Genomic DNA, 16209 nt, shown 5'->3' with positions numbered 1-16209 from the left:
TACCAAAAGCAACAACTCACTGTACGCAGCTTCTAAGTGTTGACAATGAGAATTAAATCCAGAAATTTCCTACGTGTTTAAGTGGCTTACTTTGGCTTTCTTCTAGTGTTTAAGCCGTTCCTGCTAAAAGCTCTGTTGTTCTGAGGAAAAAGAAAATTTATCTGCCAGGCAGAGCTTGCAAAATTTGTACTGGAGGGCCAAATTCTGTGCTAACTGGCTTCATGCACCCACCCTTTCCACCCATTTTAAAACTCATCTTCAGTTCATGCAAACATTGGCTCCGGGGTTTACAGGAATTCTTTCCACCAGGCAGGCGCCAATCTGCAATTAATCCATGACCACATACTGTGAATGAAGACAACACAAGTCACCACTTCAAACCACAGAAATGAAAGCACAGAGAACAGACTGCTTAACTGTAGCCTCCTCCAAGGAGAAGCCTTTACCAGTCAAATTAATGGAGATACTCTTTTTATCCACAAGATGGGGGGGAGTGGTGTCGCTAGGAAGGTGCGGCCCGCACCGGGTGACACGCACTGGGGGTGACACGCACTGGGGGGAGTGAAATTGCTAAAATCTTGGTTTGTAAGGATAATACCATCATGTTATAATATATGCCATTCAATATGGAAGTTACAGCAGAATGCAGTAAAAAAAACCAGAGTGAAATATTTCTATTCTATCAAATGTTATGACCAAAAAATTAGAAAACAAAAATGCAACTGTTTTAAAAGCATGGAGCCCGATGGAAAGTGAAACTGAGCCGTATTGCCCATTTATACATGAGTAGGCAACCATGCCTTAGTCCATTGGAAAAGGCAGGCTGTGAGGAATCCAACAACACCAGAAAGGTCCCGATCCGATCAACGCAGCTCCCAAAAAACACTTGAGAAGGAAGTCTCTCCCTCTAAGCTGACAAATGCATTGAGCCCTAAGGAAATCGAAACTAAGCTACACATTTGTGTTTTCTCGTTAGTAAATGTGCCTTGACTAGTGGTCAGAACAGGCAAAGAGGAATGCCAGGCCACCAGAATGGCCCTGATCTGAGAAAAGTGGAGCTCAACAGATGCTTCAGAAAGCAGCCCCCCCCCCTGTAAAAATAATAAAACAGAGGCTTGAGAGGGTAAGGTTAATTCTTTTCTTTTTGAGATTGAGACTTGTAAAGCTAGGTGGGACCTGACTGTGATATGGTTTAAATATAAGAACTTAAATTGAACTGGGCACTGGGTAGGGCTGAAAATCTCATTGATTATTTCTTTGGGGGGGGGATGTGATTGCAGGCAGGCTACAGAGAAAATTCACTTGGTGGTACAGGGCTGGCTTCTCCTTATTTATTTGCTTCACTTCAATTATTTATGATTATTTATTTTAATCTTCTTGATGATGTCACATCCAGCCATGACATCACTTCTGGTGGGTCCTGGACAGTTTGTTAAGTGAATCCTGGTGCTAAACATTTGAGAACCACTGCATTAAATTGTTAGTAAGGTGACAAGAGATGGTGATTGATTCTTCAGGTCCATGTTAATTGTCAGAGCAATCACACCCCCTCCACTCTATCAGTCTGGTCAGACATTTGGAAGAAACACATTTCATGCATGACCACACCTTGCTTATACAGCGCATTTGACCCAGTGAACAAACACCACATCCTGGAAGCTTCCTAACTTGGAGTACAGACATTTTTAAAAAATTTGAAAACCGTAGGTGACCTCACCAACTTCGAGTTCATATTGATGAAGCAACTGGTCTCCAGAATTAGCTACTGCAAAACAATACCAGCACTTATTTAGGGCTTAGGATGAGCCATCAAGGGCCATCAAGCTCAAAACCAGATTCCTTGATGAGCTCACGCCATAAAAAGTGATGGAGTCTTGTAAACCCTAGGTGGACTGCTGGATATCCTGAATCCTGAACTTTGATTCCTTGCACTGTCTCATAGCATGGTCTTTGTTAGCAGGAAAAGCTTAGCCATCTCTCTACTGTCAAAAGACAAAAGAGAGTTGGATGTCCCTGTAAAAGCGGTTCTTTGTTTGGAGAATTGGAGCTTATGGCTCTTTGAAGCTATACTGTACATCTATCAGCCAAAAGCAGTGCTAACTACTGTGAGTTTTGCATTACTTCTAAAATTGGGCATCCAGAATGTGTCTGATAGTTACCCCATTTTAGAATGAACAGAATGAGCTCTTATCCAGTAAGAGCTGGAAATATTGCAGTGCCTCTTTGAATTAAGGGGATTGAATACAATCCCCTTCCTCAAGCATGAATTATGGAACAGTTCTGGATTAGAGACGGGATAGATCAAACAAATGATTTTCCTTGTTAGTGAAATTTCAATTGCACATGTTTTTGTAGACTTCATTTAGTCCTATGATAGGCTTTTGTCCCCCAACTCACATCTAAGGTAGCCCAGGCCTTATAAGAGGGACATCCACTTTCAGAAGGGGGAATCGTGTCACTTTCCTAACAGCACCTTCGCCTCCTTTAGTAAAAATCCTCTTGCAGTCCCAGGACTCTGATACAGGGGGGCAACCCTGGAACAGAATTTTGGGAAATTTCTGCCTTTAGACTTAGAGGGTAGTGGAAATTTGGAAAGACTCTGAGCTCCCATTGGTCCTGTCACATTAATGGACTTTGCAGGGCCCACTATAGGCTATACAGGGTGAACTAAGTTGCAGAACAATAGGATGAAGTGCCTTGTCTTGAAGCATGTGGCAGTTATCCCTGTCTCAGAGAACTCCATCCTCCATTGTGGACAGCAAGATACCTAAAAATGTTCCTCCAGAGAAAGGAAACCTCCTACACTTCAGGATTTCTATAAGGGCACAATCCTAGGAGAGCCGTGGGCCAGTGCAAGTTGCTTGAGAGTTGCAAACATGCCTTATGACACGTTTGAACCTCCTCAGGAGTTGGTTGGGCTGGCGCAGGGACGTGTGGCGGCCCGCAGAGGCTGAATTAAGCCTCTGCACAGACTTCACGGGGGAGCGTTGCTTCAGCCGAGGGTGAGGAAGGTGGGGAGGAGGCGGGAGGGAGGCACTCCAGGGCAAGGGAAGGCAGTCCGGGGGGGTGGGTGGGCAGGGAGTGGGAGGCGGGTCTGGGACCCAGCAGATATGTCGGATTGTCGCCCCCGTTCCCGAGCAGCGCAGATTGGCTGCAAGCCGCTCCACTCTCCTCAGACTTATGCCACCTCCAGAGGAGACCCATTGGTGCTGCGGTGGCTTACCCAGGGGTAAGAGGAAGAGTTACCTCTGGCTGAGCCACTTTGGGCCCTTATCTTCACTGGATACAGCGCAGGCCTCCTGGCCTGCCTGTTCCAGTGTAAAATAGGATTGCGCTGCATGTTCTATTCTTACAAATAACTACATACATTTATAATTCAAACAATAGCAGATGTAAATGTTATGCAATCACAAGCAACAATAATTCTGAAAAACAAAGAGTCCTGTGAGATAACTTATATAAAAAATGCATCATACTCCTAAGCTCAGAATTCATATTTATACTCACTGATTTAGTCATGCATATTCTTTAAGTTCCATCAAAGCATATCAAATCCATGAGTCATCATTAGTTCATTCCTTTCGTTCCAACAGAAAAGAATTTTTATTCTTCTGACATTTTTAATATATTTTAGGCACAATCCTAACCAGGTCTACTCAGAAGTAAGTTCAATAGGGCTTACGCTCAGGAAAGTGTGGTTAGGATTGCAGCCTTAGGGCTCAATCCTATCCAACTTTTGAGCTCCGGTGTAGCTACAATGCAGCCCCGTGGTAAGGGAACACATGTTCCCATAACTTGAGAAGGCCCCAATGACTGCCCCTCCATCACAGGATGCAGTGCACACTCCAGTGGCACAACTGCACCAGCACTGAAAAATTGGATAGGATCGGGCCCTTAATCTCCTTTCCTTATATCATCATTTGTAGGTCAGTCACACAAACCAACATTTACGTGTGCATCTCCACTGTCAGTACTGTCCCTTCATTGTCTTCCATTGAAGTGTTATTAAAATTTGGACAGTTACCAACAGATAATATAGCATCATAACCCCATTTCCTGGCAAGAACCAAGCACCATCAAATAAAATAAAGACCGCTGTTTCAAAGTCTAGCAGTACCTGAACTTCTGTGATGGTTTTCAGTCTATCATGCACTTGAATCCAAAATCCCTGCACAGCATCACCAAACATGCATTATGTCAGCATAAACAAATTGAGGCGGCTCTTGGGTCAGTTGGTTTGAATCCCCAAGAGGGGTCAGATGCCACCATGCAATGATCTTGATGTCATTCTCTTTCAAACCAATCCAGAGTCTGGAAATCTGCCACCCTTAAAATCCGCAGCCAGAAGTAGTGACTGCCTCAGGCTAAGGTTGGACATGGTAAAAAGCAAAATGCAAAGCAAACTGTAAAAGGCTGGATCCTGCCAATTGGTGAGTTCATGGAAATTTCAACATCTCTCTGGAGTGTGAGAGCTCAAACAATGTTTTGGAAGAACCAAGATATATCTAGACAGCATTCATCTTTTCCCTCCTGGAAAGATTCTCAAAATGAAAGATTCATTTTGCATAAATAAATGTAACCCAATTAAGAAAACACCCACCAGTTTGAAACTTGAGGTTGTGACCTTAGTGCAAATGGAGCCAGAATTTACACTAGAATTTAGACTATGCTAGTGCCTCATGTAAAAATGTCCCAAGCAGAAGTAGCATTCCCTTTCATGAAGGACCTAGATCTAGGAATGCTTCAGCAAATGGGGACTTCTTGGTGCTGGTTGCAAGACTCATTTGTGTGTCACTAGCCAGGAAGTCATTCAAGGACAAAGCTCTATTTCAGAGCAGATCCGTTGTGTCAATTTTGGGAACAAAACAAAGCATTTGGGCATGCTGGTGGATTCAGGGAGTTCTTTGCCACACACACAGCAAGCCAGAAAGCTTGTCCACTCTGATTGTTCTGGAAACAAACCAGACTCCTTGGTTTTTGTTTTTTTAATGGCGTTTAGATTTCTATCCATTTCCTGTCATGTCAATCTGTTCATTTCACAACAGAGCTAATAGATGCCACAGTCATAGAATAACAAGGTAGAGACTAAAAGCCCATCAAGTCCAATCTCTCATTAAAAGGGAGGGCCACCCATACATCAAACCCTCCCTTCCCTGGACTATTATGGTTGTTGGGGCTGGTCTTAAACCTTGTTCTGCCTGAAGAGCTTAATTCATCCTCTTGGCAGGACAGTGTGCCCTCCCTTATACAGTTCTCTGCAGTGTGTTAGGAAATCTTTAGAGTGACGGCAGAACTTTGGTCAAGGGAGCTAACATTTAATCTTTTCCTTGGGTTATACCTGTTGGCTTGAACAGGATCTTGACCAAACCCTGTGAGTTAGTGAAACAGAACGTTACAGTAGCATGATGACTTTGTGCCCATGTGGTGATACAGTGGCATTGGCAGTCAGCTGCTCTGACAGAATTCCTGTGTCAGAAGGGAAATACAGAGAGCATTGCTTCTTGCATGGCAAGAAAACATCTTTGTGTTGTGTATATTGGTATTATGCCTCTCACAGCCCAATCCTAACTTGCGCTGGAACAGGCAGGCTGGTGGGCCTGTGCTGTATCCAGCAAGTAGTTCATGGCTCAGACTTATGGCATGCTTGTGACACCCCCAGGTTGACACAAGTAAGTTATGCCAGCCTAATCGGGGGTTAAGCTTATGCCTTTTGTTGCTGTGGGAGCCTAGCAGCCTGTCTGTGTTATGACAATGTTCACTTTGGCATTGTAGTGGTAGAAGTAGTAGGACCATGAACTGGCGTGCTTGGATAGCCACTTTGATACAACCTAAGTCTCCCCTCTGGGGTGTGCCCTGCATCCATGAGGGGAGTTTTGGGTCCCAAAGGCCTCCTTGTAGCAAGCCTCTGCTTCCCCAATGGGTCTACTTGAATCTGTGCCAGCTATTTTGCTGGTGTTAAATCTGAGAGATACTGGGAAGGTGGACTGAGGTCTGGAAAGGGGGATAGAATACTGGTGGCTTTGGCTGTTGCTGTTGGCAACCTTCAGTCTTGGAAGACTATGGTATCGCGCTCTGGATGGTGATTCTGGCACAGCATCTAGTGTGGCTGAAAAGGCCAATTCGGGAGTGACAATCCCTTCCACACTGGGAGCAAGTGTAGTGTGTCCCTGGTCTGTCTCCCTAGCTATGGGCCTTCCTTCTTTGCCTCTTTGCCTCAGACTGTTGGCCAAGTGTCTCTTCAAACTGGAAAAGGCCATGCTGCACAGCCTGCCTCCAAGTGTGCCGCTTCCAATATCGCCCCCTTCCCAGCTGTGCAAAATAGTGGGTTGCATTTTGTGACCGCCATAAAGCACACTGCACCACTGGAACACGCATTTCAGAGGCTCAATAGGATTTGGCGGTAGCATGTTTTTTAAATGCTAGAAAAGCTGAGTTGGCCAGTTGCTTGCAAAACAGCCATTTAGGCTTCCTTTGGTGAATGTACATCCTTCAATTGGATTAGGATCAATTATGCCCATTTCCATATTACCTGCAACATATGGGGACTCAAGAATTTCTCCTTGACTCTTCAATGAAAAATGCGTCAAGACTCAAGACACCTCAACGTGGATAAAGCCCTGTCGCCATTTTCAGCTGATTATGCAGCTCTTCCTATCTCTCATGTAGTACCAAAAACATGAACGTGTATCCTGAAAAAAAGTGTAATGTGCTTAGCTGATTTTCACAAGTCTTACAGGCAACGACAAGCACGATTAATTTGTAGGGTCTCTTGAAGCGTGATGTGGATGTGAGGATAATGTGCAGACTAGGACGTTCTACTTTGCTGAATTTTTTTAAATTTCAACTGGGCTTTGCTTTAATTTTTCTCCACATTATTTTGTTTTTATCATACTAGTTTTGCTTTAGTAAGTGGTGCTGTTAGGGTGGTGCAGGGGGTGCCGGCCGTGCACAGGGGGTGTGTGTGATACCACTATTGGCCAAAATGGTTTAAATCATGGTGTTTAGGAATAATACCATTCTGTTATATATCAATCAATGCGTAATTTACAGCAGAACGCAATGAAACAAACCGTGTTGAAATATATCTATTTTATCAAACGTTATAGCCAAAAAATCAGCGGGGGCTGGGTGATGATGCCTTTTGTTGCTTTTTGATACCCCACCCACCGACCAGGGTGTCGCCATGCCCACTGCATGGGAGGAGCTCCATTGTGGGGGTGATGCAGTGGCCTCCCGCATAGGGTTCCACAAACTCTACTGACGCCACTGGGAGGATGGGACTTGTGTATGTGTTAGAGAGTGCTCAACAGGGAGAGTCATGTGTTCTATTACTCGTGTCAAATGGGCATAAACAACCAGCAATAAAGGATGAGCATAGTGCCTTGAGGCAGTCAAAATCAATGAGTCTAACAAGCACAGGGCTGGTTCCCCCCCTCAATAACACAGTGAACTGAGCAAAGTGATATGGGAAGAGGCATTTCCATAGGCTGTATCTGCAGAGAACAACAGCCTACTTATTTTTATTATGGTTATTTAGCCCCAGAAAGGTTCTAGAAGCCTAGAGAGTAAACACTTGCCTCATTATAAATGCATGCTGCAACTTTTATAAATTAGCAATGCAACATCCAACAGCAATCAAACGTCCCTTTGGAGTGCTTCCATCCCAGGAAGTCACAATGGACAGCTTCACAGGAGGAAGCAATTAGTTCATTCATAACTACAGCATCCGTTTGCTGTACTGCCAGAGGTAAAAACAAATACAAAAGCCGAAAACAGACCAGAAAAACCCCACCACCACCAAATGCTAACAGCCTGATTCTATATATGTTTATTCCAAGGTGGGAGACTGGGTGGGAAGACTGCCCAGAGTGAGAGTAGATGAAGGAAGTGGCAAAGAGTGGGAGAAAGGTGGAGACGCACAGACCTAAGGGAATGCAGGGTGAAAGGAACTTTAGGCACAGAGTCACACACAGGGAGCTCAGGCGCAAGGAGAAAGTGGTGCCAAGTGGGAACCAACTCCAGAAGGTTCAAAGACAGAAGGAATGTGTGTCATTGGCAGTACGAGAGCAGACAGACAAAAGCATTTTGTAGGCTTGATGGCCGAGAGTCAGAGGGAGCCCGAAAAGGGCTGCATTTCTCATATCGATTTGAGCTCATTGGTTTTGAACCGACCATTGTCTACCAGTCCGTAGTTTCACACACACATTTAGCAGAACTTTAAAAAGTCAAGTTGTCCTATATCTGTACAATATGTAAGTTTGCCAAAACTTGAACTATTTGCTGGATGAAACCAGATTCCCTAAAAAACATCCAGCTTTGTGGCAAACACAAGGCCAGTACTGTTGTCTGCTTTCACTGTTCTGTGGCACTGATCTTTCTGTCTATGGCAACAGCACAGAGAATGTACAATTGCAAAATGAATTTCATATACAGGAAAAGCAAACATACAAAAGTGTATTTGCATGTATACGTACATCAACATGTCCATTTTATCTGATGTGGAGTTTGGAGATCAGGGAGTTAACCAATTTTTAAAATGTGACAATACCATAAATAATTTTGATGCATTTCAAACAGATTAAGAGAGCTGGCTCAAGCTCCATCATCTTCTACACTTTCTACCACATGATCTAGACATAGCAAAGCAACTTACTTTGGATGATTTCTTACGGCTTGGAGAAAGAACAACTTCCTTGATACCAAAAGCTGAAAATGCCATTTTCAGCCAAAGAACCAGATATGAATCACTGCACCTAAGGAGTATTCTGGAAGTTACTGGATCCTTCTCCAGAAATGCAATGACTCACTTTTTAAAACAGTGGACATATTGAACAACTTTTAAACAGGACCTTATCTCTGATTTTATGAAGTTGTAAGCAGCCCTCTTTTCTGTAGTCAGTATTTAAGTGGCAACAGACAATGGTAACAATAATTATTGTTACTACTATTTCTACTCATATTTATATCCTGTTCTTTCTCAAAAGAGTTCAGGAAAGTGTGCACAGGGATTTTATCTGCACAACAATCTTGTGATATAGGTTAGGGTGAGATACAGAGACGGGTCCAGTCACCTTGAGATCTTCATGGGTAAGTGGGGATTAGACTCCATGTCCATAACAGAAATAAGAGCTACTCAAGACCATTCTCGAGCTCTCCTTCATTTCAATGGGATTTATGCAAGAGAACGTCTCTTGGGTTGTACTCAGGGACTACTATGCTTTACAATAATAATCTGAGCCACATTTAGAATCATATTTACAATGTCCTGATGAAATAGCTCCACATACAAGCAAAGGTAGAAATTTTGCTTTCCCTTTCACCATAATTCTGTTCTGGATTGTGTAATCCTGTTTGTTAGACATTTTTAATATGATCTCATTTAAATAAAGCAGGGGGGGAAAAACCAAACAAATGTATGTCAAGGCCAAACTATAGGCTACATTAAAAGACATAGTTTAACATTGCTTTTTAAATACCCCCCGTGTGTGTGTGTGGGAGAGGAAGAGGAGGGAGAGAGCGCTGGGTTTAATAATATATGTTTGATGAAGTTTTCTTCTCAATATAGATCTACTTCAGATTATTGGGAGGGAGAAACTGGGGATGCAGGGAAGAAAAGGAGTTTGGCTTATGTACTGATCATATTGCTATCAGATGTTCAAAAATTCATTAAAAAATGAAACAGACACACACAATCCACCCCCCCCCCCCGCTGCCGCCAAAGTCAGGGTATCATAAATGAATAAGAAAACATTTTTGCAAAGAGAACTGAAAATCACTGAAAAGGGGGAAAAAACATTACTGTCAAAAATGTTCACAAAAAACCATGAGTTCTGCTCAACTCTAGTTGAAACCATTAAGATTACAAAGACTGAAAGTGACATATATGGTTCTGATGGTGCTTGTGATCCAGGGACTCAATTCACATGCATATAAGAGACTGTACATATGCAATCACAGATAGAACAACAGCCTGCACTGCTTTTGAAGTCATCAGTATTTGTGTTTGTGTGTAGCACAATGAAACAGAAGGAAAAAGGGAGCTCAGAGTGCTGCTGGGACTGTGGACAGCAGTCTGTGGACAGCAGTCAAAACTTCCCGTCAAACTCAACAGAACAATCATATGCATGTCTACACAGAAGTAAGTCCCACTGTGTTCAGTGGGGCTTACCCCAAGATAAATATGTACAGGATTTCAGTTCAACTGTGTTGATAAGACTGAAAATTTCTGATCAGCCAAAAGTCACTTTTTCAGACAGGAAAACAAGTGGGATATAGAACTGGCTTCATAGAGCATTTTCTAAGCAGTGAAATCCAGCAGCTTCCCCTTCCATTAACGTCATCTCTGATGAACTAACCTTTTAGTCACGAATGCTGAACTTGGAGCAAGAAAATGGAACAGAATCCCACCAATATTTACAAGACTTGGACATGGCTCTTGGAGACAAACAGTTGGAGAGAGAAAAGAGCACAGCTGTGGAAAGTGAACAGAAAGCAGCAGGGACTCCCTTAAGAAAGAGAGAGAAACAGGAAACTGTTAGTAGGGGGAAGCTGGAAGGGAGGAAAATAACTGTGTGAGAAAACCACTACCTGGGATGGAAAGCAAGCCAGATAAAAATAAAAGTGAGCACAAAATAGTAAACTTGTGAATAGAAAACCAGAGGAATGAAAGTGAGAATATTCCTAGCACAAAAAGGAAAAATTAAAAGGATCTAGCTGTGCAATCCTAGGCATGTCTACTCAAAAGTAAATCCCGTCATGCTCAATAGGGCTTACTCTCAGGAAAGCGCATTTAGGATTGCAAGTTAATAAGGAATTTTTATAAGCACACAAATACTACCAACAGTAATATAAACATATTATTACTCATACAGGTTGAGTATCACTTATCTGCCCTGCATGGGAAAGGATGGTGTCTGGATTTTGGAATAATTCCATAAATATAATGAGATCTGCCTCTTGCTCTTTTTTTACTGTTACCCATACGGGAGTCTGCTGGCCTCTCTGACATTTTTCAACGATGTCTGTACAGGTACAACACCCACAGAGCAGAGAAAAGAACTGACTTCACTGCACATGGGAATGAGCACAAGACCTTCTAGAGTTCATAATACAGAAAGTTTAAAAAAAAGTCTCGAATAAAAATGACTGGATTTCTGAATAGTCTGGATTGCGGATGTCCAGATAAGGGGTAATTGATCCATATTTATATTCAACCGTCTCTTTAAGGAGCAGAGGGACGTATACATGAGTTACACCCTTTTATTCTCACAACAACCTGTCAGGAAGGATACACTGAAAGACGGTGACTGGTCCAAGCTTCATGTGAGCTTAAGCAGGGCCCTTCATGTCTAAGTTTGAATCCAGGTTACCCTGATCCTAGTCCAACACTCTAATCGCTACACAACACTGTCTCTGTACTGATAACAGTAGAGAAACTGAACGCACCACTTCACCACCTTACAGTTACCATCAAAATGAAATTTAGGCCTGGGTTAGGCAGGTGAGCACCCCTATCTCCTGTTCCTTGTGGTTGCAGAAAACAATGATTTTTAAAAAATTGATATTTTGCCTTCATATCCCTAGTATAACATGGGCATTACACACACACAACACACACACACACACACACACACACACACACACACACACACACACACACACACACACAAAGGATAGTTCATTGTAAACATGGTAAGGATCCAAGGAACTGCTTAGGTTCATTCAAGGAGCTTGTGGAATCTAGGACAGTGGAATTTTTCACATTTTTCCTTTAAGTAGCTGTGAAACCACATTCCAGTTCATAAACTGCTCTTGGAACTCCGCTCAGAGTTGCAACAATCTTTTAAAACGCAGCGTGCTGGGAGGGGCTGATCTTCAAGAAAAACAACACTCAGACTTCTTTCCCTTTTGGGCTCACAGTTTTACTGTGCTTTGAATCCGAGCCAATGACTGTTGTTTCTGCTCAGGGCACACATCTAAAACCTAAGTTCTAGTATAATCAGGGGGCAAAGTCCACTCCATTGGCTTAGCTGGGACCAACCACCATTTGGCTCCTCCCTTTCCAGAACTGACTATTTCACCTGGTTAGGTAACTTCCTTACATAACAATATAGACATGTTCACTTGTACCTGACTTTTGTTTACTTTCCTCTTCCCTCCCAACTTTTTTTTTCTTCCTTTTGTGCCATAGCCTTTAGACTGCAGGCCATTATTATCAAATGTAAACCATGTTGAATGATGTGGCAGAAAGGAAGTATATAAATATAGTAAATAAAAGATTTTTCTGTTTTTTTTAAAAACCTGTGCTGGCAGGCTGGCTCAATTTCTGTTACGCTATATCACAGCAGAAGAGGGAGGTCTAAAGTACAATGGGTTTTTGTACTTTGCACATATAATGGATAAAGTGCATGGATAAAGCACAAGGGTTTTAATAAGATTTAAAGATCTTATTAAAATCAATGAGAACTGAAATGCAATGTCTCCTTCTCCCCCTCCCTTTTCAGAATGATATTCAATTTAGGGAACGTGAACATTTTCCAATTCAGTCATTGACTGAGTTTGATGACCCGACATTTTGCAAAAGAAAATGCTGTAAACAAGCCACATTCATCCAATGATGATTTTTTAAATATGCAAATTGATTACTTACACGGTAACTTTTCAGTCTGACAAAGTCAACTTTCATGGAGATGAATTTTTCTGAGTTTCTACTGAGATTCTTAATATGCTCCACAAGGTCAGCGCAGAATTTATAGCCACCTTTAAGTACACAGAGAACCACAATGTCATTGTAGCCGATGTCTTGCATGATATCTTTGGCCAAGCGTTCTATCCTAAAGCAAAAATTAAGGATAAATGCATGTTAAGGGCTTGGGTTTTTCCAATGCTAATATATTCTAAGGTGCAACCTTACGAGATTACACTTCATACACAGTCCAGCTTTAAGAGCATATTTGCCCCAAACCAACTCTAGTTATGCATAAAATGTATGTATGATTAGTTGCACTAGAATGTGGCTGAAGCTGCATATCTACCCTGGTAGGAGTGTGGGACTTGGACCAGAGAGACCCGAGTCAAATCCCTATTACAACAAGAAACTAACTGGGTGATATTAGGCCAGCCGCTCTCCCGGTCTAACCTACCTTGTTGTTTCAAGGATAAAATGATGGGAGGCCATGTGCATCACCATAAAATTATCAGAACATAAGAAAAGTCCTTCTGAATCAAGTCACAAGCCCATCTAGTCCAGTATCCTGTTCCACAGGGGCTCACCAGCTGCCTCTGGGAAACCCACAAGCAGGAGAGAAAGGTGGACTAAAAGAGATCAGGATAATCCATTTCATCCATGAGCCTCTAGAGCTGAGATACCACCACTTCTACAGTTTCCTTGACTCCACTCATGAGCCACTTGTTATAAGAGGCGACTAAACAGCCACGGGGTAGATGGGACTCGATAGCCTGGGAAGGCAGCTCATCTGAGAGAAGGAAAACTCTGATCCCAAACCTCCACTGCCTTGTGGCTACATCCCGTTATGGAAAAGGCTTCAGGAGTCAACCTTCAGGCAAAATCCAGAGCCGGAGTCCCTGAGGCAGTCCGTGGCTGAACACAGTCACGTTCTGGCAACTCCTGCGACGCCGCTGGAACCAACCGTACTGGCTTCTGCCTTTCCATTGGACCATTTCAGCGACGTGGAGAGGGGGGATTTGCTGCATGGGTAATAGTCTATCCTCCATATCTACCTTACCCAGGCTTCGCGCACTGGATAGGACACTGTTGCGGAACCACTATTCAGAGTGCAATACCATAGTCTTCCGAGACTGAAGGATGCCAACTGACTCATGAGCCAGGCTGACATCCACCTGACCTGGTGGTGCCTTTCCTACTTAGTGGAATGGTTGACCTTCCATTACTATGGTTTTAAACCACCACCTTGCTGTCTGAACAGATGTTACCCACTTCATTTTCCCTTTCAGCTTCCTTTTCACTAGTCCACTGGCATTTGAGGAATCCCCTCTTTTGAAGTCAAGTGTTTTTTATGATGGACTTTCTTGAAGATATTCCAATTACACATATGTTAAACTGGATAGTACTATGGTCATTGTTTCCTCTTGATTCAGTATCTTGCAGTAGGTCCTGAGTACCACACTTGACAAAGTCTAGGGCCACCTTTCCTCTAGTCAGTCCTAACCGCTCTAAGACACAGTCATTTAGTACAGGTGGTGCCTTTGTATCCACAGAGGACCCATTCCTGGACCCCCTGCGGATACCGAAAACCGTGGATAATCAAATCTTCAGTTTTTGGCCAACCTCGGCCCGGAAAAACAAACCAGAAGTCATTCCGGCAACTTTTTGGCTCCTTTGAAAACCAGTCACATTAAAAAGGCTCTGGGCGGCATTCTGAGCCTTGGAGAGACCACACACCATGGCATGCAGCCTCTCAGAGGCTCAGAAAATCTCCCAGACACAACTGGAACTTTGCATCTGGGAGGTCAGCAGGGGGGCGATCCAGAGGTTCAGCGTCCACGGTAACGCAAATCCATGGATGCCGGATACGTGGATAAAAAGGTTCCACCTTCCAAAATATATTGCTCAAATAAAAAACATTAACTCCTTGGAAGAACTGTGGGACAAAATTAAAAAATTAATATTTGATTACTTGAGTGTGCATCCTTTGGAAAGTGATACATGGAGAGTGCATATAATGGAATGTGCATTCCAGCCACAGACTGGTGCAAGCTATCATGCATAAATACAATTTTTACATATGAAAAGCCAGAAAGTACCAGTAGTTACACATCAAGCAACACACACAAGACAAGTGACATTCCTGGAATTGTCAGCTAAATTTGCACACTTGACATTTGGTGGGCCGCTGAGAGATACAGGAAGCTGCACTAGATGGGCCTATGCCCTGATCCGTGGGGTTGTTCTTATGTTCTAATGACTGTTCCAGCCTCACAAATGAGGACGAGTAGCAAATATTTTTGACTGCTCTCTTGTATGCATTTTTTACAGCTTGGAAGTATGTTACAATAGCACTCGAGATGTACCATTCTAAATGAAGGTCCTTTTGTCAGCCTACAAATTTATTTAAAATATGTTGATTATCCAGTAAGAAGAGCAGCAACCCCAGGCCAATGATATATTAATGTAGAAAGAGGTGCAGAATTATCATTAAGGACTCCACTTTTCTCACTCTTCTACTATTCTAAGCATGACATTTTGCAGCTTAAGTTATTTCAAGTGACATTTTGGCCCTCAGGCCATTTATACATTAAAATTCAAAGCATCTCCAAAATTATGCATTTAAACTTTATTCCTGACAACAGCTCATCAGTGAATACTCCCCAGCCAGCATGAACAAAGAGCTTTTCAAAATTAATTTTAAAAAATTTAGTAAGTTATTCTAAAAAAAAAGTCTGAAATATAAAAACAGACAAGGTCTCATTAAGTTGGCATTTATATTTCAGGAGAGCCAGTGGGATGCAGTGCCTACAGGGTTGGTTTTGGGCATGGGAAATGCAGGTACTAATCTCTGGTGAAGCTCACTGCATAGCCTGGGGCAAGTCACAATTTCTCTGAATAGCCTATTTCACAGGGTAGTTGTGAAACTATAAATGCTGCAATGAGTTCCTTAAGGGCAGGAGGTCTGGTCTAGAGGGTAGAGCCTCCATTTGCCTGAAGATAACATCCACAAGGTTGCGAGTTCGAGGCCACCGGCACCGTGCGACCTTGAAGCAGCTGACAAGCAGTCGAGCTATTCCATCTGCTTTGAGCGTGGGAGGATGGAGGCCAGAATGTGAAACCAGATCAGAATGAAACACCTGAATGTTGTGGTTCTTGAAAGAAAGAACCTTCTTTCAATTGTAAAAATCCCTATGGGGATTTAAATAAGCCTGCCTATGTAAACCGCCTTGAATAAAGTCTTGAATAAAGACCAAGAAAGGCGGTATATAAATACCTGTATTATTATTATTATTATTATTATTATTAAGTGAAAAGCAAAATATGAATGTAAAATAAATTAAGAAGTACTGTACATACTTTTTTTTAAAAGGTAAGTTCATGACATTCTAGGCTTAATTCAGACAACACCCCAAGCCATGGTTAAAGGTATCAATGGCTTGGTGCAATAGCTGAATTGACAAAGTAATATTGCAATCCTATGCATATTTACTCAGAAGCAGAGATATTACTAGGGTTTGCGA

At 42.6% G+C, this 16209-nt stretch overlaps 1 protein-coding gene across 1 annotated transcript in view; it reads right to left on the bottom strand.

Annotated features, from left to right (window-relative positions):
- The window catches only part of PRTFDC1 (phosphoribosyl transferase domain containing 1), a 67382-nt gene that overhangs the window by 43377 nt on the left and 7796 nt on the right, over positions 1-16209 (bottom strand). Inside the window, exon 3 of the mRNA XM_066629049.1 lies at positions 12650-12833. Within this exon, the coding sequence (XP_066485146.1) occupies positions 12650-12833 (184 nt within the window). The remainder of the gene's footprint in view (positions 1-12649; positions 12834-16209) is intronic.

The sequence above is a fragment of the Tiliqua scincoides genome, chromosome 5 (genome assembly GCF_035046505.1).
Source record: "Tiliqua scincoides isolate rTilSci1 chromosome 5, rTilSci1.hap2, whole genome shotgun sequence".
In the NCBI taxonomy this organism is placed as follows: domain Eukaryota; kingdom Metazoa; phylum Chordata; class Lepidosauria; order Squamata; family Scincidae; genus Tiliqua; species Tiliqua scincoides.
The sequence above is the reverse complement of the archived record's forward strand: the minus strand, read 5'-3'. Positions and strand labels throughout refer to the sequence as shown.